Raw genomic sequence first — 27,360 nt, forward strand, 5'->3', positions numbered from 1 at the left:
TCTAATCATGTGCATGGGCAGACATGTGCCATTCTTGGAATAGACTCATATCCTGAGTACAGAATTGCCTCTCCAGCCCTCGATGCTTCTGCCAACACCATCCATGCACTTAGGAATGCCTTATTCACCGTCAAATAATTCCACATGAAACTACTTCTGGTGAAATAATTTGTCCCCAAAATGCTTACTCTGGACCTGGCTCTAAATCTACCTCTGGGCAGAGCCAGTGAGACAGGTCTTTGTAGCCAAAAAGAGCACCCTTTGCTTGTTTGGAGGAGACAGGACAAGCTCCAATTCTGGGTCTAGAAACGACCTGGGACAAAAGGAAATATGTTTGGGAACAATGGATCCCATTACTACCCTAGATATATTTTTATTCTTGAAAACCCAATCTCAGCAAATTCTTTTTTTTTTTTCTCCCAGGTCTCCACCTGGCTGGCTCCTTCTCTCCTAAATTTCTGTTCAAATGTTACTTCTTTCGAGAGGCTTTCCCTGATAACCTTCTCTAAACATCATACCCCCTCCAAGTTATTCTCTATTTACTGCCTTTTAATTTTTTTCTTCCTTTTTTATTTTTTTAAAGAAAAAAAGAACATGATTTGTTAACACATTTGTAGATGTCATATCATAACAGGCCTGGGGGTCAAATTACATTACAATGAAATTTCATCAAATGTTAAGGTTTAAAAATAGTCAAAAGCTGCTCTCACATGCTGAAGCTGGAGATTCACATACTTGGTGCTTTGTCGGTTTTAAATTTTGCTTCTAAAAAAGAGAAGCTTTCAGACTGATTTACATGCACTTCTTTGTTGTAGTGTTTATTCTCAGTAAATGAAAATCCACTTTAGTATAATTATCACTTTTTTTTTGAAAGAAAAAAAGAGAAAGAGAAAGGGGGAGAGAGAACAGGAGTCTTGCTCTAGTTCCCAGGCTGGAATGCAATCTAAAGATAGGTATTAAAAACCTCTTTTATGCCGATAATTGTACTTATCAGCGGAGACAGGAAAGAATAAGGGAAGAAAATAACAAACAGCCAACCAATATTTCATTTAAGTCTGGAAATGCTATGCAAATACTGAAGAATGATTTACTTCCAATTATGTGGTCATTTTCAAAATAGGTGTAATGTGATACTGAGAAAAATGTATGTTCTTTGGACCTGGGTGAAGAATTCTATAGATATTCACTGAATGTACTTGTTGCAGGTCTGAAATCAAATCATAAATGTCCCTGTTAATCTTCTATCTCGTTGATCCGTCGAATATTAACAATGTGGTGTCAAAGTCTCCCGCTATTATTGTGCGGGAGTCCAAGTCTCTTTATAAATCATTGAGAACTTGTCTAATGTATCTGGGTGCTCCTATATTGGGTGCATATATATTTATTTTTATATATTTATGTATAAATATTTATATATAATTTATATATTATTTATATATATATTTATGATCATTGACTCCTATTGTTGTATTGATCCTTTTACCATTATAATGTCCTTCTTTGTTTCTTTTAGTCTTTGTTACTATTAAAGTCTATTTTGTCAGAGACGAAAGTTACAACTCCTATTTTTTGTTTTGTTTTGTTTTTTTGCTCTCCATTTGATTGGTAAGTCTTCCACCAAAGCTTTGAGTCTTTTTGTGTCCTTGCTTATGAGATGGATCTGGATGCAGCATACCAATGGGTTTTGACTTTTTATTCAATTTTCCTTTCTGTGTCTTTGATTGTGGCATTTAATCCATTTAAATTTAGAATTAATATTGATATTTGTGAGTTTAATATTGCCGTTTAATGCTCGCTGGCTATTTTGCCCATTAGTTGATATAGATTCTTCATTATGGAGATACTCTTTACCTTTTGGTAAGTTTTTGGGATGACTGATACTGGTTGTTCCTTTCTGTGTAGAGTGCTTCTTTCAGAAGCTCTTGTAAAGCAGACCTGGTGGTGATGAAATCTCTGAGTGCTTGCTTGTTCGTGAAAAATTTTATTTTTCCTTCGTTTATAAAGCTCAGTTTGACTGGATATGAGATCTGAGTTGAAACTTCTTTTCTTTGAGGATATTGAATATTGACCCCCACTCTCTACTAGTTTGTAGGGTTTCTGCTGAGAGATCTGCTGTGAGTCTGATAGGCTTCCCTTTGTGGGTAACCTGACCTTTCTCTCTAGCTGCTTTTTCTCCTTGATTTCAACCCTGGTGAATCTAATGATTAAGTGTCTTGGGGTTGCTCTACCTGAGAAATATTTTTGTGGTGGTCTCTGTATTACCTGGAGTTGAATATTGTCTTTCCTTATTAGGTTAGGAAAGTTTTCCTGAATAATGTCCTGAAGAATATTTTCCAGCTTGGATTCATTCTCTTCATAACATTCAGGTACCCCTATCAAACGTAAATTAGGTCTTTTCACATAGTCCCATATTTCTTGGAGACTTAGCTCATTCCTTTTTACTCTTTCTTCTCTAATCTTGTCTTCTCGTTTCATTTTATTAAGTTGGTCTTCAACCTCTGATATCCTTTCTTCTGCTTGATCAATTTGACTGTTAAAACCTGTGCATACTTTGCGGAGTTCTCGCATCGTATTCTTCAGTTCCATTAATTCATTTATATTCCTCTCTAAATTGTCTATTCTCGTTAGGATTTCGTCAAACCTTTTTTCAAAGTTCTTAGTTTCTTTGCACTGGGTTAGAACATTTTCTTTTAACTCACAGAAGTTTATCATCCACCTCTGAAGCCTAATTCTGTTAATGGAATGCACTTGTTCTCCATCAGGCCTTGTTCTGTTGCTGGTGAGGAATTGTGATTCCCCTGTAGAGGGAGAGGCATTCTGATTTTGGGTATTCTCAGCCTTTTTAGGCTGGTTTCTTCCCATCATTGTAAATTTATCCACCTGTCGTCTTTGTAATTAGCGACTTTCTAATTAGGTCTCTGAGTGGACCTCCAACTGGTTGATTCCCAGCACCAGAATCTGAGCAACCCGCTGTGCTGGCTAAAACAGTGGTGTTAAGATTGATGGTGCTTTTCTGTCCGGGAATCTCTGGTCTAGCTTCCTTCTTGAGTCCCTCCTTCAATCAGCTGAATAGGCGACGCTGCCTTCCCAGAGCTCCAAACATCGACCAAAAGGGGACCCAGTCCTGTTTTCTCTGCACCAAGAACCACTGCACCGGCCACAAGAGTCGCACTGGTGACCCATGGGGCTCCTCCGCTGGGAATCTCCTGGTCTGTGAGCAACAAAAATTCGTCTGAAAGTGTGGCATCCTGTCGTTCTCTGTGCTTTCACTGGGAGCTACAATCCCAAGCTGCTAGTGATCAGCCATCTTGGATCTCTCTCTCGTGATTTTTTTTTTTAAAGACAGGGTCTCTCTCAGTCTGTTGCCCAGGCAAGAGTGCAGTGGTGTGAACACAGCTCACTGCAGCCTCTATCTCCTGGGCTCAAGTGATCCTCCTAGTTCAGCCTCCCAAGTAGCTAGGACTACAGATACATACCACCAGGCCCGGCTATTTAAAAATTTTTTGGTAGAGTTGGTATTTTGCCACATTGCCCAGACTGCTTTCAAATTCCCATGCCCAAGTGATACTCTCACCTTAGCCTCTCAAAGTGCTGGGGTTATAGGCATGAGTACCTCACTGGCCAGAATTTTTTTTTTTTTTTTTTTTTTTTGAGACATAGTCTTGCTCTGTCATCCAGGCTGGAGTGCAGTGGTGTGATCTTGGCTCACTGCAACCTCCACCTCCTGGGCTCAAGTGATTCTCCTGCCTCAGCCTCCTTAGTAGCTGGGATTACAGGTACGTGCCACCCCACCCAACTAATTTTTGTATTTTTAGTAGAGATGGGGTTTCACCATGTTAGTCAAGCTGATCTTGAACTCCTGACCTCATGATCTGCCCGACTCGACCTCCCAAAGTGCTAGAATTACAGGTGTGAGACGCCAAGCCCAGCCAGCCAGATCTTTTTTTAAAGCCCTATTATAAGGAAGCTATGGATGATTAAAATGCTTCAAAAGGAAGATGCTAGCTCACTTACATCAGTGGATTCCCTTGAGGCCAAAGACCAGAGTTGTATACAGACAGCCCATAGATATGTTTTAGTTGGTCCACACAGTGTTGGTGGGTTTTCCCCCTTATTTTAAATTTTTGATATACATACCAACATTGAGACATCGGATTTCTGGTCCTCTTGAAAACCAGAAGTTCTGGAAACAGTGAGACTTAATTCTTTTCCAACCATTGCTCCTCCTGTGGCACCTGAACAGCCACCCCCAGAATCACCCCATTCAGAACAGGACTTCTCTAAGGAAGCAAGAAGGGAAACAGGTGAGGCTGGGGACACTGGGGGCAGAGGGGAGGGGCTGGTGCAGGTCCAGGTGATAGTAGCCTTTGGAGCACCTGGGTTTTAGAATTGGCATAGCAGCCAATTGTTAGATGTAACTAGCATTGCCTCCCTTTTTAAACAGGTCATATGCTGTCTATTTTTAATTTTGTGTATGTGTGGAATTTTTTGAGCCAGAATGAGGGTGATTTTTCAGTATTTTCTTTCCAGAATTGAGGCATCCTTTGGATCAGAAATGCAAGGTGGCTTGGAAAGGGAGAAGATATCTTTGTTAGTTCTCTGTTGCCTACAGACAGAAATCCAAACTGCTTAGCTTGGCATACAGTGTCTTCCTGCCCTGGCTGCAGCCCACCTTTGCAGCTCCATCCTTTTTCCTTTCATTCTTAGGCAGGATCGGTCCTTTCAGTGACTTCAGGCCTTTGTCCATGCTGTTTTCTTTTTCGAATACCTATCCCTGGCCTCCTGACTTGATATGTTCTTACTGATACTTCATTCCTTTCTGTGTTTTCTGCTAGAAAGAGAATGACCCAACTTTGATTCCCAATTCAGGCGAGTATACAATATCCTGTAACATATGTTTTGAGTAATATTCTTACTCCTTTGTATTTTTTAGCCATAATTTTTAATTCATGCAGATTTCTTCTTTTATTTGCTTTATGTGTATGTATTTGAGAAGCCTTCTCATGTGCTTCTGGGTACATAACTGGTGATATAAAGTCACTACACTTATGGCTCACAACTTAGTTCAGCTGTCACTCCTTCATGAATGACTCTGTCCTCCTCCAGCCCTTTACTGATGTTTCTAAACAAGCATTTAACACATTATGACTTTTCAGTTTCCATGTCTGTCTTCCCCCAGCTAAACTATGTGTTCTTCCAGGGCAGGGACCGCATTGCATTCATCTTTGTACCCCCAGCATCTAGTAGTGTTGGCATGTAGTAGGCACTCAAGAAATGTGTGTGGAATGAACGATGACTGTGACAAGCAAGCAGACTTTATTCTTTCCTGACCCTTGCTCCTATGACACACCTCCTCCTGACTGCTGCCGTCACTCCTTCAGAGCAGAACTCCTCTAGGTGAGGCTCAGTGATGTGGTGGCAGAGGGAACAGGGAGCCTTTGGAACATCTGGGTTTTTGGCATTGGTGTCCAATGGTAGAAGTGGGGCTGGCTTGGCAGCAGGAATTTCCGTGGGTGTCTGGGGAGTGATTAGGTACTGGGCCGGTTTCTTTGCAGCTATGGCCAAGGACATCCTGGGTGAAGCAGGGCTGCACTTCGATGAACTGAACAAGCTGCGGGTGTTGGACCCAGAGGTTACCCAGCAGACAATAGAGCTGAAGGAAGAGTGCAAAGACTTTGTGGACAGTGAGTATCATTTGGGGAGATACCGTGCCACTCGGCTTTGAGCTGGCATTCCAGCTGTACCCCATGCTTATCCCTGACTGCAGCTCTTGGCCCTCCTACGATGGAGCTGCTGTCTCTTGAGTTCCCACATGCCACCCTTCTCTACTTGCCTCTTATGCTCTCATGTGGTCCCCAGCAGAGCACCAGTCAAACCAAACACTGGGATGGGGAGGGGAGGGTGCTTTTAGATATGCCATCTTTCACTTCTTGCTCTTAGAAACCTTAAATTTCATGGGGACACAACCATGGCTTGGGGTGGAAAACAGAATTATGTACTCATTTGATTTCTTCAGAGTTTTCTCAGTGGCAGATTCTCTGTTATTTGGAGTTAAAAGTGGTAAGTGAAGTTTCTAGAAGCAGTTCAACAAACTGACATAATCTTTTGGCTACAGATATTCAGGAGGCCTCTTGTCCCAGCAGCCAAGCCAGCCCGATGTCAGTACAGAGCCAGATCTAGCTAGAGCAAGGGATTTCTGAACATTTTGGGGGCTTCCTAGGTTGTGGAAAGAGCGTGACTAGTGAAAGGTAGCTCGGTTTCTGTCACTAACCTTCTATGGCAGCAGGAATTTCCATGTTTCTAAACAAGCATTTAACACATTATGCCGTGCACACACTTTTCTAGGCCGTAGTTTTCCCTCAGTAAATTGTGTTTGTCACATGCGGGACATTGGAAAAAATGAATGGGAGATTAGGCACGTAAATGCTGTGAGTTCTTTATTTACTGTGGTTACAAGTGGGAAGCCCCATCCCCATCATTAATTGAAATCTGGTGTCCTACCTGAAGCTAGTTCAGAGGCAGTGCTTGTGTCCTAAGGCTGCCATTTTGTGAACAACAGTGCTTCCTGTCACTCCTGGGGAAGCAGAGTTGGGGTCTGTCTGGAGGATGAGCCTAAGAAGGGCATAGAGCTTTCAAAGCCTGAGGTTACAGCAGCTGGCTCAGTGGGGACGCAAGGTCGGGGTATGCCGTGGTCCAGCTGGCCACCCCTTTCTAGGTTCAGACCAAGGGTGGGAGACATAGGCCAACAGGCACCAAGGTGTTTAAGTGACAGAGTTGCACTATGTTGCCCAGGCTGGAACGCAGTGGCAGTTTACAGGCATGATCAAAGCGTACATCCTGAAACTCGTGGGTTCAAGTAATACTCCCACCTCAGCCTCCCGAGTAGCTGGGACTACAGATGCTCACCACCATGCCTGGCTTAACACTGAACTATTTTGACACAAATGAGAAGGGGCAGTCAGTTCTGCCCTCACTGCCTCAGCACTCTGCTGAGGAAGAGTAATGATACTTAAATATTTTATTTTTTGTTCTTTTCCTAAAAGAAATTGGCCAGTTTCAGAAAATAGTTGGTGGTTTAATTGAGCTTATTGATCAACTTGCAAAAGAAGCAGAAAATGAAAAGATGAAGGTAAGATCAGCATGTCTTCTGCCTACATCTTGGCCTGGGAACCTAGTTCACTGGCCTCTCATCCTTCTTCCCTCTTGATTTTAGAGGGGTGGGTGGGTTATTTAATTAAGCTTTTAATAACTTCTGGTCCATTTAACCTACTGAACTTATGATTTCCTTTTTAAAGACAGTGTCTCACTCTGTCACTAGGCTGGAGTGCAGTGGCGCAATCTCGGCTCACTGCAACCTCTGCCTCTTGGGTTCAAGCAATTCTCCCACCTCAGCCTCCCGAGTAGCTGGGACAAGTGTGCGCCACCACACCCAGCTAATTTTTTTGTATTTTTAGTAGAGATGGAGTTTCACCTTGTTGGCCAGGTTGGTCTTGCTCCTGACCTCAAGTGATCTGCCCACCTTGGCCTCCCAAAGTGCTGGGATGACAGGCGTGAGCCACCACACCTGGCCTCCTTTAATCTTTCTATCAGCACTGATATAGATGGTTTTATCCTCATTTTATAAATGAAGAGATGAAGGCTTACAGTATGACTGGTGAAAGGCACAAGGCTGAATGGCACCACCGAATGTGCCATTGTGCCTGGCTCTAGGAATACTCCTAGACTCACCTCAAAGCTGCTGTCAAGTTCTTGAGGCACTTTGTGATCAGTAGGCTAATCCTTCTGTTTTAACCCAAAAGCTTTGGGGCTCTGCTTTCTTTTCCTCTCTGGAGACTGACATAGCTCCCAGATGACCCCTCCCCACTTTGAGGACTTCATGCTGTAGACGGGTTTTAACGAAGCCATGGCCTTCTCTGGCAATACTGTAGGCCATCGGTGCTCGGAACTTGCTCAAATCTATAGCAAAGCAGAGAGAAGCTCAGCAGCAGCAACTTCAAGCACTAATAGCAGAAAAGAAAATGCAGCTAGAAAGGTAAGAAGCATTGATGTAAAGCAAGTTCTTTACACAGCTGAATTTCTACTCTTCCTCCTGCATTCACTTCTTGTCCTTATTCATCGTTTTCTCAGGAATAGCATCTCACTTTCATCCTGATTTGAAGATTTTTAAAAATAAAATTACATTTGATGAGAAGGAAATACAAAACTTGTTAATATCAAACCACCTCTAGTAGCTTGAGCATGAAAGGGTCCATGAAGTTGGCTGGCTCTCTGAAAGAAGACTTTCCTAGGGCTAGAGATTTCTCATGGGTGGCTCTGGGTAGGGCTTTGCCTCTATCTTTCTTCATTCTGAACTCACACCATTTCCTGAAATCATTTAAACCTCTACTTCTCTAGAAGAATTAAGTCTGTGATTTACTTCATCCTTTTTTCAGGGCCTCTAACAATTTTGTTTTTCAGGTATCGGGTTGAATATGAAGGTTTATGTAAAGTAGAAGCAGAACAAAATGAATTTATTGACCAATTTATTTTTCAGAAATGAACTGAAAATTTCACTTTTATAGCAGGAAGGCAAAACAAAAAAAGCTCCTCAAAACCAAAAAAACCTCTGTACCATTCCAGCGGCTTCACCAGTGACCTATGTCACAAGAGGTGGCGTGTAAGGAAGGCAGCCCCCTGCGTCTGGGGGAGCCCGTTTTTAAACATCAGCACACAGCTGCTGCTGGTGACCATGCAGTGCATGTTCTCACCTCTTATGCTCCTAGTTGGAACTAAACAGTTTGTAAACTTTGGTCCTTTTTTTTTTGTCAATTTACAAAGCTTTGGAAGGAGAAGCAATACATTTGTTTTCAAATGGCTTGATGTACCTTTTTTCCTGTTGCCCTTGAAATATGTTTAACCCATTGTGATAGATTCCCTATCCCCCGGTCCAGAAAACAAACCAGGCAGTGTTCAGCAGCTACATTTGGATCAGACACGCGAGTCAAGACAATACCACTAATCAGACCAATATGGCTTTTGAGCAAAGTGGGTGAAAATTGAGGGAACTGACTGGGACCTGCTGTGTAACATCATTTTAAGGTTGGACTTGAGCACAGATTTAGAGAAAGCTGATGGAATGCCAAGCACCAACGTGAGGAGACCCTATATGCACACAATGACTATGTTGTGCCTGGCTGCAGCCACCTTCCCTTCTGAGAACAAGATGGGAATGACTGAACTATATTAGAAGGATGAAGTTATCCACTAGGGAGCACACTTCCAGATCAGGCTTGAGATGCTAGACTTCAGATAAAGGGACTTGTGTCAGGTGGCCTCCAGAAACGTGGAAAACTAAGGTTTAGAAATAAAGTAACTTAAAGACGTCTGGGTGCAGTGGCTCACACCTGTAATCTCAACACTTTGGGAGGCCAAGGTGGGTGGACCATGAAGTCAAGAGATAGAGACAATCCTGGCCAACATAGTAAAACCCCATCTCTACTAAAAATACAAAAATTAGCTCGGCGTGGTGGCATGTGCTTGTGGTCCCCAGCTACTCAGGAGGCTGAGGCAGGAGAATCACCTGAATCCAGGAGGCAGAGATTACAGTGAGCTGAGATCATGCCACAGATGCCCAGAGCAAGACTGTCTCAAAAACAAAACAACAAAAAAACCTCCTAGGATCTGTTTACAACAGAAACAAAAACATTTTTTTTTTTGAGACAGAGTTTCGCTCTTGTTACCCAAGGTGGAGTGCAATGGCGCGATCTTGGCTCACCGCAACCTCCGCCTCCTGGGTTCAGGCAATTCTCCTGCCTCAGCCTCCCAAGTAGCTGGGATTACAGGCACGCGCCACCATGCCCAGCTAATTTTTTGTATTTTTAGTAGAGACAGGGTTTCACCTTGACGACCAGGATGGTCTTGATCTCTCGACCCCGTGATCCACCCGCCTCGGCCTCCCAAAGTGCTGGGATTACAGATGTGAGCCACCGCGCCCGGCCAACATTTTACAATCTAACCCATTTCTGACTGAAAGTCATTGTAGGGCTAAACCTTAAGAAAACTAAACTTCCTTTGCATAGTATTTTCTTTTTTCCTTGGGTTAGAGGTGGGGACAAGAAAACATGACATAGTTTTGAATTAATATTACAAAGACAAAATTTCCCATTTTAAAATGGCCCCAAACATTGCACTGTTCATGTTGCTGATAGGTTGATATACTCTAGGGAATCAGGAGTGGAGGGTTTAGTCATAAGCAGCATATATCCTGTGGGTCAGGTGACTCATGAAAATGTCAAGCAGGCCATGTTCTTTAGCAATTTCTGGTCTGGTCCTGCTTTAATAATCTTGCAGCGGAACTTAGGCATATAGTCAGGTATTCAGTACCACTTCCCTATAACCCAGCCTACATCCCTTTCCCCACTTTAAGCCAATCAGTCTGTTCATCCCAGTTCCCTCAGAAGGTGAAAGTTTGGGCTGGGCCCAGTGGCTCACATTTAAAATCTCAGCACTTAAGGGGACTGAGGTGGTCACATCTGTAATCCTAGCACTTACGGAGACTGAGGTGGTCACATCTGTAATCCTAGCACTTATGGAGACTGAGGTGGTCACATCTGTAATCCCAGCACTTAGAGAGACTGAGGTGGGCAGATGACTTGAGCCTACTAGGTTCAAGAACAACCTGGGCAACATGGCAAAACCCCGTCTCCTCAAAAAAAAAAAAAAAAAGCCATGCATGGTGCTACACACCCATAGTTCCAGCTACTCGGGAGGCTTAAGGAGGATCACTTGAGCCCAGGAGGCAGAGGCTGCAGTGAGCTGAGATCATGCCACTGCCCCTCACTCCAGCCTGGGCAACAGAGTGAGACTGTCTTTAAATAAAAAAAAAAAAAAAAGGGTTTGACATGGTTCCTGATACCATCTTGCTCTTGTGTGTTGTTGCCAGTGTTTCAAATACTGCTGAAGACGTGGATTCTGAGCAGTGTTCCTTGTATCCAACAAACAACCGCCCTGTAGGCATCTCTACCCTGGGCCAATGGTTGTTTCCGTCATTTTTTTTTTCTTTTCTCTTCATACTTGTAGTAGGGACTCCGGAGCATGAAAATTAAAAGAACAAATGGGATGAGTAAGTAGGGGGCATAGACAGATACAAGGGTTAACCGTTCATGCAAAGTCTCAGGTCCTTGTCCTTTAAAACCACTGGCTTTGGAGAAATCCTCAAACAGAAATGTGGAGAGTATTGGAATTAAAGTTGTCATGGTGTGAACTGAGTAGATGATCGCAGGGGTTCGAATCCACTTGCAGCTTCCTGAGGTAGTCAGGGGAAAGAAAAATGATTAGGTCTGTTGATGACTCCAAGGCATCCATGACCTTCCCGCTGTCTCTGCCTGCTCTCTTCTACTACCTTCTCCAAGTGGGAACTTCTAACTGGAAAATTGGATGTGCCACACTGCGCAACATGTAGGCTTAATGTGACAGCTCACTCACAGCTCGCCAAAGAACCAAGAAGGGGGCCAGAACATAACTCAGAAAAACTCCAGGGCAATAAAAGTGCCATAACTTGTGAAATCTGTGTGGTATAAAATGCAAGGGAAGGGAAATCCCTGCCCCATGGCATCTGTTTGTTCAGTAATTATATAGGTGGGAGGATCAGGAGGCAGATTCGGTGACCCCAGAGGATGCCAGTGGGAAATGAGCATTTTCAGCTGTTCTAGCTTCTTTATCAAGTACATGTGTATGGTCACCTTCTTTAAAAAGTATTGATTATGAGAACACTGTAAGAATTTTAAAATGAGAAAAGCACGTTAGGGATTAGCCTGATGCTACAGCTTATAAGTCAGTGTGATACTATTCAATGCAGAGAAATAAGCCAACAAAAAGGGAAATTAATTGTGTCGGGGATGACCTCAGGTTTCATGCGTATTCGAGAGATTTCCAGACAAGTGAGGCAGCCATGCAGCCCCGCTGACCACAGACATGAGCCTGAGCCACAGCCACACTAACGTCCCTTTACAAGATCTACCCTGGCTATTTCCCCAGATCCTATGGCATCCTCCCACAATCTATGGGGGCCATCCCCTCCCCTTTGGAGATACTTTCCCAAAAGATTTCTGGGACCTGATTCCTGAGTAAAAATCGCATTTTCCCACCATTTACCAACCTTTGAGAAAGGCATATGTTGCGATGGGAAAGAAAGGCAGTTGAAACACAAGCTCACAGAAGAGAAAGGACTTAAACCACGCTGGGGGCTCCTGTAGCAGCGGGTCTTTGAACTCCTTAGCATACCACTTCAGCAGGTTTCTAAACTGAAAAAGGAAACAATCATGATGAATTACAGCCTCCTGGCCTCAACAGGCTTGGCTCTAAATCATCTGAAAATACACTCGAGGAGCCTGTCATTAATCAGCCCTGCTCCCACCCCGGCAGCAGATGGCATGTCCAGCTGGCTTTTATGACACAGCCTAGATGGTCATTCAATAAAAACTGACTATCCCTAACTCAAATGTTCCCTTCTCTCAACTTGCAGCCCCTTCTTTCTGCTACCCAGCATTTGTTCATAATTTCAAGATAACACATATCCAAGTGTGTTGGCCACTGTCAGGAGCAATAATAAATACCTGGCACTTAGTAGGCACTCAGGGGGTTCGCTGAATGAACAAATGTGACATTTCTGCCAACAATATCATTCTTTTTTTTTTTTATTTAAAAAAAAAGACTAGCCAGTTAATATCAAATGGCAGCAACCCTAAATTTAAATCGACCAAATCTCCCAATCAAAAGATACAGACAAAATCTAACGGTATATCCAAAGATATACATAGACTCAAAATAAAGGGTTGGAAAAAAAAAACGTACCAACCAAATGGAGAGCAAAAATAAATAAATAAAAAGCAGGAGTTGCAATTTTCACATTTGACAAAATAGATTTCAAAGCTAAAAGGATACAAGGGTAAAAGGATTAATGGAATAATAAGAGATCTTAACACCCAGATACATAAGACCCATAATGAGATTTAGATTCGAGACAGAAAATTGATAACGATATCCGGGACTGGAACTAAGATCCAGAACAAATAAACTCAATAGAGCTCTCCATTTTAAACACACAAAATATACATTATCCACAAAATCTAACGATATATCTAAAGATATACAAAGACTCAAGGGGATGGAAAAAGCTCACCAACCAAATGGAGAGCAAAAATAAATAAATAAAAAGCAGGAATTGCAAGTCTCACACTTAATAGATTTCAAAGCTACAAGGATGCAAGGGTAAAAGGAGTAATGTAACAATAAGAGATCTTAACACCCAGATACATAAGACACATAATGAGATTTAGATTCAACGAGACAACAAATTGATAACGATATCCAGGACTTGAACTCAGAGCCAGAACAAATAAACACAATAGAGGTCTCCATTTTAAACACATAAAATATGCATTAACCACTTTAAACACTTAAATATTGATTGGCCATTATTGAAACCCATTTTAGGAATGAAGTAATATTCCTTTTTCCCTCTTTTTTTTTCCCCTTCTTTTTCTCTTAAAAAAAAAAAAAAAAAAAGACAAATGTGAAAACCATCCTGACACTTTCCCTTTTGCAATGGCAACTATACACTAAACTCCAAAGGCCAGATTCCCTCAAATGCAGAAATGAATTTCTCTCTTCTTTTTTGGGGGTGGAGGTGGGAGTGAAAGGGAAAGTAAATCTAACCTCTGTGGAGATGTAATTTTGGACATTTTAACTCCAGTACGGCATATGGCAAATAAGCTCCTTGTTATTTTTTTACTTGAGATAGTCGCTCTGTTGGCCAGGCTGGAGTGCAGTGGCGCCATCTCAGCTCACCACAACCTCCACCTCCCAGGTTCAAGCAACTCTTCTGCCCAGCCTCCTGTGTAGCTGGGATTATAAGTGCATGCTACCACACCCAACTAACTTTTGTGTTTTTAGTAGAGACAGGGTTTAACCATATTGGCCAGGCTGATCTTGAACTCCTGACCTTGTGATTCGCCCACCTTGGCCTCCCAAAGTGCTGGGATTACAGGTGTGAGCCACCACGCCCAGCCAAAAAAACCCCTATTATAATTCTTAGCTCCCCTAATTCTAATTTTTGGTTTGTTTTAGGAGACAGTAGGATTTTAGTGGAAGAATAAACTCTGCCCCAAAACATAAACTACCTAGAAGATTCTTGGCTATGCAGGGCTTTAGCATGTTAGTTCTAGCTTGGGCCTCACCCTTGTAATTACCCTGTCAAATAAAAAGAACGAGGATCCATGCTGACCTGGCCACAGACAGAGAAAAGATGCAGAGTTTAAGGCTGCCCATTTTGCGCTTTTATGGGAGTCCAAAGCCTAGTGCTGCTCTTGGCTTACGTGGACTACTTAACACCTGTCACATTTAACCTCCTAGACATGGCCTTGTCCTGACACACAGGCCTTAAAAGACAAATAAGTCTTGATACTATGATTAATAGAGGCAACTCCAGGGTAAGAATTTATCTTACAATGGAAAATCCAAGGATATTTTTCCTGTTAATTTTTATCAAAAGATAAAGGCTCACTATTGTGAAATAAATGGCCCACTGTTGCAAGAGTGCCTTAAGCAAACATCCAGAAACAAAACATCCTGTTGGCGAAATTTTCAGAAAGGCTCTGGCTAGATAACCAATCTATTGACTCAAGGATCTCCAATTTGTTTAGGATCTCCAATTTGTACTTAATTTAAATTCATAGCAATACCCTTTGCTTCCTTCTAAGCACTTTTCGGATAGTTTGAATGAGATTGAATTTGACAGGAAACACAAAGGCTAAGTCACTGTTCTCTTCCAGGGCTCTATTTCTTCATCTATAAAGTGAGCAACTTGGACTAGATTTTTTTTAAGATCATTTTTCGCTTTTTAGATTTTTAAATACTGGAGGAAACTACCTGCTTTAGAAGATTGTAAAATTATTATTATTTTTTGAGATAGTCTCTGGTGCCCAGGCTGGTGGAGTGTGGTTCACTGCAGCCTCAACATCCCGGGCTCCAGTGATTCTCCCACCTCAGCTTCCCCAGTAGCTGGGACTACAGGTATGCACTATTAAGCCCAGCTAATTTGTTGTAGAGACAGGGTTTTGCCACATTGCCCAGGCTGGTTTCAAACTCCTGGGCTCAAGCGATCCTCTTGCTTCAGCCTCCCAAAGTGCTGGTATTACAGCTGTGAGCCACTGTACCCAGCCTGGCTGCAAAATTTAAGAGGCATTCTGGGCCAGGCCCAGGCATGATGCCTATAATTCCAGCACTTTGGGAGGTCAAGGCAGGCAGATCACCCCAGGTCAGGAGTTCCAGACCAGCCTGGACAAAATGGCAAAACCGCGTCTCTACAGAAATACAAAAATTAGCTGGGAGTGGTGGTTCACGCCTGTAATCCCAGCTACTCGGGAGGCTGAGACAGGGGAACCGCTTGAACCCAGGAGGTGGAGGTTACAGGAAGCCAAGACTGCGCCACTGTACTCCAGCCTGAGTGACAGAGCAAGACTGCATCTTTTTTTTTTTTTTTTTAAAAAAAGGGCATTCTGAGCTGGGCGCGGTGGCTCAAGCCTGTAATCCCAGCACTTTGGGAGGCCGAGGTGGGTGGATCACGAGGTCAAGAGATCGAGACCATCCTGGTCAACATGGTGAAACCCCGTCTCTACTAAAAATACAAAAAATTAGCTGGGCACGGTGGCGCGTGCCTGTAATCCCAGCTACTCAGGAGGCTGAGGCAGGAGAATTGCCTGAACCCAGGAGACGGAGGTTGCAGTGAGCCGAGATCGTGCCATTGCACTCTAGCCTGGGTAACGAGACCGAAACTCCGCCTCAAAAAAAAAAAAAGTCATTCTGGCCATTTGAACTTCACTTTCTATTCAATTTGTATTCAGCCTCTCTGATCCACCTATTTTGTAAATTGAGGCAGACTTGTACAGCACTTTTAAGTTCTAAGGCCTACAAGATAAGATCAGCAAAATTTAAAAAACAATCTTAGCCAGATATCCTAATCAATTAGGACCCAACCATCTGCCCACAGTCATATACCAGCCACCTGACACCAGAATGAGGCCAGCACTAATTGTGAGTAAAAGAGTAGAAAGCCCAGGCACCTGGCAGCCTGGTGAGACGTGTGGGACCTGAGGCAGAGTGCCTGGCTTTAGGCAAGGCCTTTAATCTCCCTACACATGTGTCCCCATCTACAAAATAGAGCCAGTAATAGTGCCTATTTCACTATTGGTAAGATAGAGACTTAATACATGTAGTCTTTAAAATATTGACTAGCAACATAATGATTACTTAATTGAATGTAATTAATACATATCTGGAGATATTCAACTTTAATCCCATTAAACTCACAGCTCACAACTGGCATTAAAAATTATTAGTTATGGCCTCTCCACTAAAGGTAATGAAACTGTCTCCATTTACACCTGACTCACATTTGACTCAACTCACCCTCGTTATCCATGAAAAGATTCACCTGGCCTGCACATAGGCACCTCTAAACCAGGGTTTCCTACTCACCAATCTTGTACTTCTGTAATTTAGAATGAGAACACAGACTGATTTCAGAGCCAAATGCTCACTTGTTTTTCCTTATTTTTACCAGATGCAATGTCATCCAGCTGCAAATGATACTACAAAATGCTCCCCACCCTCTCTTTCCAATGTTCTTATCCAAATTTAATTCTTACTGTTTCATAGTAACTTTTTCCAGGCCATGCACAGTGGCTCAACAACTGTAATCCCAGCACTTTCGGAGGTCAAGGCGGGCAGACTGCTTGAGGTCAGGAGTTTGAGACCAGCCTGGCCAGCATGGTCAAACGCCATCTCTAAAAAAAAAAAATAGAAAAATTAGCCGGGCATGGTGGCACATGCCTGTAATCCCAGCTATTCCGGAGGCTGAGGCAAGAGAATCCCTTGAACCCGAAAGGTGGAGGTTACAGTAAGCGGAGACTGCTCCACTGCACTCCAGCCTGGGCAACAGAGCGAGACTATCTCAAAAAAAAAAAAAAAAAAGTAAATTGAAAAGATAAGTTTTTCCAAGCAGTCATTTGGTTCAATCCAAGAAAAAAAATTTAATTTGCAAATTTCAGCCCAACCACTAGGGGATCTCCTACGGGCTTTTTAGCTCTAGGGAAAAATTACTTCAATTTAAGGAGGAAAATGACAGATTATACATTTTGGCATTTTTCAAAGAGAAACAGAATTAACTCAGAGCTTTTATTATCATTTGCCCCATCAGAAGCAAAAAAAATCAGCATTTCCTACACCAAAGCAACAAGAATGGAGACACAGACCTTCCATGCCAGGATGCCCCCATGCTAATGCCTTCAAACATCACACACACACACACCCACCCCCCCACCCCCCCATACCCCAGGATGCCCCTGTGCTGATGCCTAACATCTCACACACACACACACACACACACGTGCGCGCATACGCATGCACATTCTGGCCAGATACTGCCTGCACTGGCCCTTGGGCCTTTTGCAGTAAGTCAGCACTAAAAAAATAAAGCTGATGCTGGACATGATGGCTCATGCCTGAAAGCTCAGCACTTTGGGAGGCCGAACCAGGAGGATGGCTTGAGCCAAGAAGACCAGCCTGGGTAACATAGTAAGATACCATGTCTACAAAAAATACAAAATTAGCCAGGTGTGGTGGTGTGCACCTATAGTCCTAGCTACTCAGGAGACAGGTGGGAGGATCTCTTGTGCTCAGGAATTCAAGGCTGTGGTAAGCCATGACTGCACCATAGCACTCCAAGCCTGGGTGACAAAGGACCTGTTTATAAGAAAAAGACTGAGAAAATTTTATCAAATGTAAGCATTTTAATGTTTAATTGGGGATCTTTATGATATGATGCTGGGCACCTTTTAAATGTATTTTGTTATGGGTGAGCAAGACAGGCTTGTGGGCATGGTACATCCACGAAGCATATAGAAACCAACAGCTGTGAAGTCTGGAATGGTTACGTGGAGTAGCAGGCTAACTACCAAGTATTAAAAGGTCCCGGCCAGGTGCGGTGGCTCACACCTGTAGTCCCAGCACCTTGGGAAGGCAAGGCAAGTGGATCACAAGGTCAGGACTTCGAGATCAGCCTGGCCAACATGGTGAAACCCCATCTCTACTAAAAATACAAAAACTAGTTGGGTGTGGTGGCTCACACCTGTAATCCCAGCTACTTGAGAGGCTGAGGAACCCGGGAGGTGGAGGTTGCAGTGAGCCGAGATCGAGCCACTGCACTCCAGCCTGGGTGACAGAGTGAGACTCCACCTCAAAACAAATAGGTCCCATAACACCAGATAAACAGGCAGCCTGCCTGAGTATTGCTGGCCACACAAGTTTCAAAAACCACAGATAGGGCAACACTGTAGTAGATTTTCCTTTCTTCTGGGCAAGTAATGGTTACTGCAGAGCTCTCATGACCTCTTTGGTCTTTGGGAAGAGTCTGTACTATCTGGCCCTGTAGTAGGCTGAATAATGGCCACCAAAGATAACCACATCCTAATCCCTGGAACTTGTGACTGTCGCTTTATTTGGCAAAAGGGACTTTGCAGATGTAATTAAAGACCTTGAGATGGGGAGATTTTCTGGGTTATCTGTTGGACGCTGAATGTATGACAAAAGTCCTCATAAAAGTGAAGCAGAGGGAGCTCTGTTACTACAGAAAGGGTGGCAATGGGGTGACCCAAAGCAGAGACTGAAGTGATGTGACTACAACTCAAGGAACATCGGCAGCCACCAGAAAACGGAGGAGGCGAGGGCCAGACTCTTGCCAGGAGCCCTCGGAAGAAATGAGCCCTGCCGACATCTTGATTTTAGCACTGTAAGATTTCACTGTGAAGGTCTGGCCTCCAGAACTGTATAACAAATAAATCTGTGTCAAGTCACTACATTTGTGGTAACTACAGCAATAATAGGAAACTAACTCACCCTGTATATGTTTGAGCTTATGATTTAACTCAACTCCCTCTGCCAGTCGAGGGTACAGAGCCCTGACCTGCCTACCAACCGGTTCTTGGAAGAACCAAGTCCCCAGACTGCACCTTGCCACACACTGCCTACACTTTTCCCATGGAAAAGGAGGCCAGAAGTCTTCCAGTTGCGTTTGGTTCTAGAAGCAAACAAAAATCAGTGACTTACAGGAGCGGTGGAACATTCTTGAGCTGTGGCATTTAACCTTTTTGAGAGAGTTAGGCCCCTTGAAAAGTCGATGGAGGCTATATTCTCCTTCCAGGAAACAAAAGGTACACACATTTTGCACCCATTTTTGGGAGTTCATGAACCTCAGGTAAAGAATCCCTCCTCAGCAGAGAAAAAGCATTTAAGGAGAAACCCCAGAGGAAAAATGAAATCTTCAGGTAGACAAGTCAGTCCTTTCTACAGCTCTACAGATAAGTTGGAGAAACAGAACTGAGGACAGAAATTCCATGGAAGAAGGTCACAGGGTCCAGATAAGAGGAAAGAAACCAACAAACCAAGAAACTAAAACTGTAGCTTTGAAGAAAAAACAAAGCATTAAAGCAGAGTTTGGGGTAAAGAAGGCTCTCCAACAACCAGGAAATAGGAATTTTCACCTTTATTTCTACTCAGGTGATCACTGTAACTCGAACTCAACATTGAAGGGCCAATCAGAAAAGCTGCCAATTTACTCCTGAGCTTTGGAAGTTGCTGGAACGTAACCTTAAAGCAGTGACGATCTGTGAACGCCCCAGCGGCACCAACCAACGTGCTAACCCTTCAGACGGGTCTGTTTCTACTCGGATTATTTTTTGGATCAGATTGGGATTTTAAAGCCCTTCCAAAAATAACAACTTTCAAACAAACCTAACACGTGGCTTTAGACACCAGTTCAACCAGGCTACTTCCCTCAGACACCGACAACTGTCCAGAGGTGGAACCGCGGGAACCTTAAACCCAGGGAGTGTCTTTAAAGGAAGCAAAGCGTTCGCCCCTGCCGCTTGGAAGAAGGGTCTGGGACGGAGACAAAGCCCGAGGAAGACAACGAGCTGAAGTTGGATAAGGAGCCGGAGGAGCATGGGCAGGACTCGAGGGAGGCGGCAGAACTGGAACCCGGTTGTGCCAGCGCGGAGGGGATGAAGGCCCCGTGGACGCAGCGCGCGGGAGAGCCTTGGCGGGTCGGGATAAGACAGGCGCCTCTCACCTCGACCGGGTAGAGCTCGCGCGGCAGCACCGCCTGCAGGTCCATGAACAGGGTCATGGGGATGTGAGTGAGGAAATAGAGGCCCAACAGCCATTCCATGCAGCGCCTGGTTGCCGGAACCCCCATCTTCTGTCGGTTGGGCCTGGACTCGCCGTTATGAGAAGAGGGTTCCAGCACCGCGCGCCTTCCTGGATGACGCGCTAAGACCGCCACCCCGCCCCCTCGAAGGCCACGCAGGCCGCTCACATTGGCTGGAGAGGAGAGGAGGCTCGTGGACAGGGGGCGGCATTCCCTGAAGGGCTCACCCATTGGTCCGTATGAGTATGGCGCGTGGAGAAGGCGGCTCGAAAGCTGTTTCCATTGGCGGCTGGGAGCGCCGCGTGAGCGGGGATTAGTCACGTCGTTTGGCGCTAGGCTATCCTTTGCAGATCCCGATTCACGGATACGTGCGTGGGCTCGGCTTCTCCGTCCCCGCCGCGGTATCCTGGGCTCCGGGCGCTGCTGGCGGTGCTCTTTTTCCTCGTGCCTCCGTTTGCTCGTTCCGTTCGTGTATTAGAGACCAGCGCCTGTCTTGGGCCGCGGTGCCCCCGTGCAGTGCGGGCGTCACGGAGCGAGGGTTACAGAGCGGGATTCGAGCGCCGCGGCGTTGCGAATCTGGGGAGGCAGCCAGTCACGGTGAACGAAGAAGCGGAGGGGAGGACTCGAGGGACGTAGGAGGCAGTAAAATGGACAGGACTCCTCACCGGCTGTAGAGCATGAGGGAGGGTCAAGGATTCGTTTACTTGTTAAGTAAGTATTTATGTTCATTCAGCTCCACGCTGGGCGCAGGTCTGGCTCGGAGCAGGATCCCCTCTTAAGAGGGGACACAGGGCAAGGGAGTGCGAGGAAGGAATGCGGTTTAGACCACGTGGACCTTGAGTGGGCTGCAGCGTTGGCTGGAGGAGGCAGTTGGGCGAGCCCGTCTGGAGACGTAGGCTTGTGAGGCATCAGCCTTTGATGGCTAGCAGAGGGCCTGGGAGAGATCGGGTAATGGGGAGGAGAGGACTGAGATAGGAGCGGACTAGCAGGAGAGCGATGTCACAGGGAGGGGCAGCCGTGTCAACACTGAGTGGTGCCCACCGGTGGCCCTGTGGGGAACAGTTGTCGGGTGTGGGGGCAGGAGCCAGGGAGTAAGGAAGTGGGGAAATGGAAGCAGGAAGTGTAGACAGCTGGTCGTGAAGGGGAGGAGACGTGGGGCTGTAGCTGGAGAGAGTCACTGGAGAGAGAGCCACTCGAGGGAGTGTTTCTTTTTCAGCTGAGAGAGACTTGAGCTAGTTTAGTTTGGACAGTGTGAGAAGTTGCTCCTACGCGAGAAGATCAGGAAAAGCGGCTCAAAGCCCTGGAGGAGGCGGAGGGAATGGAAGGATTGGTGTGGGTTAGGTGGGTGCTCTGCGCTCCGCCCATCTTCCCCTTCCCTTGGGTTGCTGTGGGTTAAGATGGAGGAATGTGGCAGTGTTGAAGGCCCAGCCGAGGTGGAGGGGGCCGCTGACCTGGTGCCCAAATCTCTTAGACTGTATGCTTTGCATTTCTCTAGTGTAGGGGTCTACCCACAAGAAGGCCCCTACAGAATTGGAGTTCAGAAAGATGAAAGATGGTTTTGAAGAATTGAACAAGAGTGATTGAGGTGCTGGAGAGTGCAGTTCAAGCTGGGTAGGGGGAGAGTTGAGGCCAAAGGGGGTTGTCAGACAGGGAGACCGAGGAGGAGTGAATGGGCTTGAGGCCTGCTGAAGAACACGTGCTAGAGTGACAAAAGTCACCTGGAAGGGTGGGAACTTATGATGAGGGCGTACAAGGTCAGGAAGAGGTTCAGGAGTGTGCAGCTGAAATGGAGTGGGGGCGGGGGGAAGTCTTTGGAGATGAGGTCAAGGGAAGTCCACCCAGGCCGGTGGTAGCGAAAATGCCGCTGCGTACGGCTCGGGGGGCGGTGGTAACCAGACGGAAGTTGAGCATGGGATAAGTGGAGGGGAACATGGTCTCGGGAGCAGGGAGGCTGTCGATCCTGACGTTTGAAGAGTAGAAGATGAATAGCCTGCACTGGAGAGGGCTGTGGGGAAGCTGAGTTCTCAGCCAAGTGCCAGTTGCTGGGGGAGGTGACAGTGGAGGGTTTTGCTGGGGAGGAGGAGGAGCAGGATGGAAGGAGACACAGTAGGAGAGAAATGGAGGATTTTGGGTGGGAGCAAGGGATGAACATCATGGGTGGCTGATTGTGAGGACACAGTTCTGGCATCCCCTGAGCCTCAGGTCAGCCTTGCCCAGGACCCCAGAGCCGGCACCCAGAGGGAGGCAGAGGTGTTCAGTGCTGTTCGTGCTGCCCAGAGCAGGGAGCCGGGCTCCATGGAGAGAATATTACCAGGGGCTCAGGAGGGTGGACTCAGAATTAGCTTTTTTTTTTTCCTGGAAAAAAAAAAAGCCAATGCCTGGGGAACTAGGTCACTTGAGGAGAGAGGCCATTTTGTTCATTTATTTGCCCAGGAAATAAATCTTTAAAGGCAATTTGATCTTTCTTGAGCTCCACTCTTTTCCCATTCCCCTCCTGTTAGTCACTTAGTAACCATCTTGGTTATCAGATTGACCATTGAGGTATCACAGTGCTTGTGTTCAAGTAACCTTTATGTTATTTAATAATGGGCCTGGTGTGGCGGCTCATACCTGTAATCACTCTGGGAGGCTGAGGCAGGAGGATCCCTTGAGACCAAGAGTTCAAGACCAGCCTGGGCAACATAGCGAGACCCTCCTCATCTCTTAAAAAAAAAATTAGCTGGGCACGGTGGTGTGCCTGTAGTCCCAGCTACTTAGGAGACTGAGATGGGAGGATCCCTTGAGCCCAGGAGTTTGAGGCAGCTGTGAGCCATGCATCACTTCATTGCACTCCAGCCTCAGCAACAGTGAAACACTCCTCAAAGACCCTAAAGTGCAACAGTAGCGATATGACAATTCCGATTTGCCAATGAGAAACCATAAAGTTCCTTTATGTGAAAAGGTGAAGATTTTTGACTTAGGGAAAGACAAAATGCTGAGGTTGCTAAGATCTACAGTACATTAAGATATTTTGAGAGAGACCACATTCACACACCATTTATTACAGTGTATTGTTATACTTGTTCTATTATTGTTAATTTCTTACTGTGCTTGATTTATAAATTAAACTATCATAGGTATGTATATATAGGAAAAAACAATATATATAGGGTTCAGTACTACCTACGTTTCAGGCCTCCACTGGGGATCTTGGAATATGTTCCCCATGGATAAGGGGGACTTTTGTATACAGCTTCTCTCTTCCTTCTCCAAACCAATCACTTGAAAGAGAACGTGAATGCCAGGCGCTATGGTTCACGCCTGTAATCCCAGCAGAGGCCAAGGTGGGTGGATCACCTGAGGTCAGGAGTTCTAGACCAGCTTGGCCAACATGGCAAAACCCTGCCCCTATTAAAAATACAAAAATTAGCCAGGCATGGTGGTGCACACCTATATTCCCAGCTACTCAGAAAGCTGAGGCAGGAGAATCGCTTGAAACTGAGAGGCAGAGGTTGCAGTGAGCTGAGATAGCACCATTGCACTCTAGCCTGGACGACAGAATGAAACTGTCTCAAAAGGCCAGGCATGGTGGGTCACGCTTGTAATCCCAGTGCTTTGGGAGGCTGAGGTGGGTAGATCACCAGGCATCAGGAGTTTGAGACCGGCCTGACCAACATGGTGAAACCCTGTCTCTACTAAAAATACAAAAATTAGCGCATGGTGATGCGTGCCTGTAGTCCCAGTTACTTGGGAAGCTGAGGCAGAAGAATCACTTGAACCTGGGAGGTGGGGGTTGCAGTGAGCCAAGATGGCACCACTGCACTGCAGCCTGGGAGACACAGTGAGCCTCTGTCTTTTAAAAAAAAAAAAAAAGCTGGTAGGGCCTTTATAGATAAATTAGGGCCTAACACCTCATGAGAAAACAGAGGTATTTGTCTTAGATCACAAAGTGAATGACAAGGCAGGGACTGGAAACCTGGTGCCCTAACACCCAGCACCAGGCCAGGTCTTCTATCCCTAGGTCAGAGCAGTGCCTTCCCGCACAAGGTCTCCAGACCAAACCCAGGACCCAGAAGAGGCCTGGCCAGGTTGATGCACATTGCACAGCTGGAGAGGCCTGGCAGCACTGCTCCCACCCTCAACACCCATTATGGCTTTAAGGACATGCTGGTACCTTTTAATGTACCTTTTAATCATCTGAGTACAGATCCTGTAGAACTTAAGTATAACTGTTTGCTGGAGGGTGACAGGGCAAGAGGAGTGTGGGCTAGGAATTGCCCGGGAAATGTAACTGTACAGCTGTCAGCATGACTACTTCTCAAAAAACATCTCATCCAACACTGACAGCATAATGAGACCCCCATCTCTACAACAAAAATTAGCTGATGTGGTGGTGTGCACCTGTAATCCCAACTACTCAAGAGGCCGAGGTGGGAGGACAGCTTGAACCCAGGAGTTCAAGGCTGCAGTAAGCTGTGATCACACCACTGCATTCCTGCCTGGGTAACAGAGAGGTACCCTGTTTCAAAACAACCTTAAAATGTCACTGAGCCAAATTTGTTATCTATAAAGATTTTTAAAGGCCAAGCACTTTCAGTGGACTCTCCCTCTGTCCAAAAAAATTCTGTCCAGCTGTTTGAAATTCCTTTACTGAGGGACCATAGCTCTTGCTTTGATGAGGTCAGATTAAGTCTTAGAATGCAAATGGCTCTAGGAGAGGTCAACTGAGGAAGAAAACTGGAATGACTTCCTGTCCTTATGAGAACAATGTTTACTGCCTTTTAAAAAGTATTTGTGGCCCAGCGGGGTGGCTCACCTCTGTAATCCCAGCACTTTGGGAGGCCAAGGCAGGCGGATCACCTGAGGTCAGGAGTTAAGACTAGCCTGACCGACATGGAGAAACCCTCTCTCTACTAAAAATACAAAAAATTAGTTGGGCATGGTGGTGCATGCTTGTAATCCCAGCTAAATGGGAGGCTGAGGCAGGAGAATCACTTGAACCTGGGAGATGGAGGTTGCGGTGAGCCAAGGTAGTGCCATTGTACTCCATCCTGGGCAACAAGAGTGAAACTCCATCTCAAAAAAAAGAAAAACTATTTATGTTGTGATGAGATAAACACCATTAACCTAACAGTGGACCCAACGGTGACAGAAGGGGAATTAGCATTGTAACCCCAGCTGAAAGGTGCTTGGAGAAGGCCCATGTCAGACTGGCCACTTTCCTCTTCACAGCAATTGTACAAAGCTCTTTCCTCAGCTTTTGCTTCACTGTTCTCTCTACTTAAAATGCACCCACGCTTCTCACCCCACTCTTCCTACCTCCCCCATCTCTCTGTATTTTAATGCTTGAATGCTGCCCACCACCCACCCCCTGCCAGTTGCCTCTATTTGGTGGCACTGCTGCATCCTCTGAACCTGTCTCTGAAAGTTTGTCCGTTTCCCCTGAGCAGCGCTTACTGGAGTCCATGTCTCTGGACATGTTTCCCATTAGATCATAGATTCCTTGAAAAGTATAAAAACTGTTTATATTTTTCACTGTTTTAAATTTACTGTTTTAAAAATTAGTAGCCATAAAACCAAGTTAAAAAGAATAAGAAATGAACACTTATCATCAAACGTATTTATTATACAAGAAAAATTATCAATACATCTTTCATCTCAGTTCTTTAAAATGGTTATCAGCAATTCTAAGTTGTCTTCATTAATAATTCACTATGACCTCATGCAAATCATGTCATATTTCTCATTCTTTGTACCTTCATTTGTAAAATGAAGAATTTGAACTAGACACTCATGTCATTTCTTGGTCTAAAATCCCACAAGTTTGCAGATTTAAGCTGAATTAAAGTTACCCTATAAAAAAGGCTTTTTTTTTTTTTTTTTTTTTTTTTTTTAATAGAGGCAGGGTTTTACCATCTTGGCCAGGCTGGACTCAAACTCCTGACCTTGTGATCCGCTTGCCTCGGCCTCCCACAGTGCTGGGATTACAGGCATGAGCCACCACTCCCAGCTTAATTGGTTTCTTTAATGTTAACACAAAAACTTAAACACCATCAACTCCCACAAAAGTAAATCACAATAAGCACAGTAATCCCTGGGGTTGCTGATGACTTTAAGTGGAAAACCAAAGGCACACCCGTGAAAGAGACAATTGGTAAGTTAGACTTTATTAAAATTAAAATTTAAAAGTTCTGCTCTGCAAAAGACACTGTCAAGAGAAAGAGAAGACAAGACACTTTGGCAGTTTCTTACAAACTTAAACCTATTTTTACATTCAATCCAGCAATCACTGTCCTGAGTATTTAACCAAAGGAGCTGAAAACATGTCTACACAAAAACCAAAACATGATGTTTATAGCATTCTTTATTCATAATTGCCAAAACTTGGCAGCAATTCAGATGTCCTTCAGTAGGTGAATGGATAAGTAAACTGTGATTACCAGACAGTGGAATATTATTCATCTCTAAAAAGAAATTAGGTATCAAGCCAGAAAAAGGGAGGAATTTTGGAAACACATTCGAATATGTGAAAAAAGCCAATCTCAAAAGGCTGCATAATGATTGCCAATGTGTGACATCCTAGAAAAAGCAAAATTACGGACTCAGAAAAAAGATCAGTAGTTGCCAGGAATTTGAGGGGAAGAAAGTGAACGGATGAACAGGTGGACATTGGGGCTTTTTTGAGCAGTGAAATTATCCTCTATGATACTATAATGAAACATAAATGTCACTATACATTTTTCAGAATGCGTAGAACTACACCAAGAGTGGACCTTAATGTAAACTATGGACTTTGTCTGATAATGATGTCAATGTTGGTTCATTTCTTGTAACAAACGCATTATAACAAATGTGCAGGAGGTGGTATCTTTACTTTCAGCTCAACTTTGCTGTGAACCTTAAACTACTGGAAAAAATAAAGTCTATCTGCATAAAAGCTGTGGCAAGCCAGGTATGGTGGGTGCTGGATACAAGTTTTTAATCAGGTATAGATTTGTTTAGCATTCACTGGTTTCTGATGTTTTTAAAAAAGGAATAAGTTTTGTAAATATTTTTTCCCAGTCCAGCTTATCAATTTTTTATTCCATATATCATGCTTTTGGGCTGTCTCTAAGAAAATACTTGTCTAGCCTGTGGTT

The 27,360-nt window shown here is 44.6% G+C and overlaps 2 protein-coding genes across 13 annotated transcripts in view; one reads left to right on the top strand and one right to left on the bottom strand.

The window, feature by feature from the left end:
- The window catches only part of IFT20 (intraflagellar transport 20), a 45,051-nt gene that overhangs the window by 2,454 nt on the left and 15,237 nt on the right, over nt 1-27,360 (top strand). For 4 of the 12 annotated variants that reach the window (XM_054256182.2, XM_035300974.3, XM_035300973.3 and 1 more), the window contains exons 2-4: nt 5,556-5,684; nt 7,044-7,129; nt 7,929-8,032. In XM_054256182.2, coding sequence (XP_054112157.1) covers nt 5,558-5,684; nt 7,044-7,129; nt 7,929-8,032 — 317 coding nt within the window. In that variant the 5' untranslated portion in view covers nt 5,556-5,557. Of the gene's footprint in view, nt 1-5,200; nt 5,398-5,532; nt 5,685-7,043; nt 7,130-7,799; nt 8,033-8,457; nt 9,365-27,360 lie in introns of those variants that run through there. The other 8 variants (XR_013535813.1, XM_017972576.4, XM_008997211.5 and 5 more) reach the window with 8 other exon arrangements.
- TMEM97 (transmembrane protein 97) lies at nt 8,506-20,361 on the bottom strand. Its single transcript, XM_002748264.6, has 3 exons — nt 20,165-20,361; nt 12,137-12,281; nt 8,506-11,284 (listed from the first exon to the last, which is right to left on the bottom strand). The coding sequence occupies exons 1-3, from the start codon at nt 20,288-20,290 to the stop codon at nt 11,025-11,027; spliced, it is 531 nt and encodes a 176-aa protein (XP_002748310.3). The 5' UTR covers nt 20,291-20,361; the 3' UTR covers nt 8,506-11,024.

Source organism: Callithrix jacchus, chromosome 5 (genome assembly GCF_049354715.1).
Source record: "Callithrix jacchus isolate 240 chromosome 5, calJac240_pri, whole genome shotgun sequence".
Classification (NCBI taxonomy): domain Eukaryota; kingdom Metazoa; phylum Chordata; class Mammalia; order Primates; family Cebidae; genus Callithrix; species Callithrix jacchus.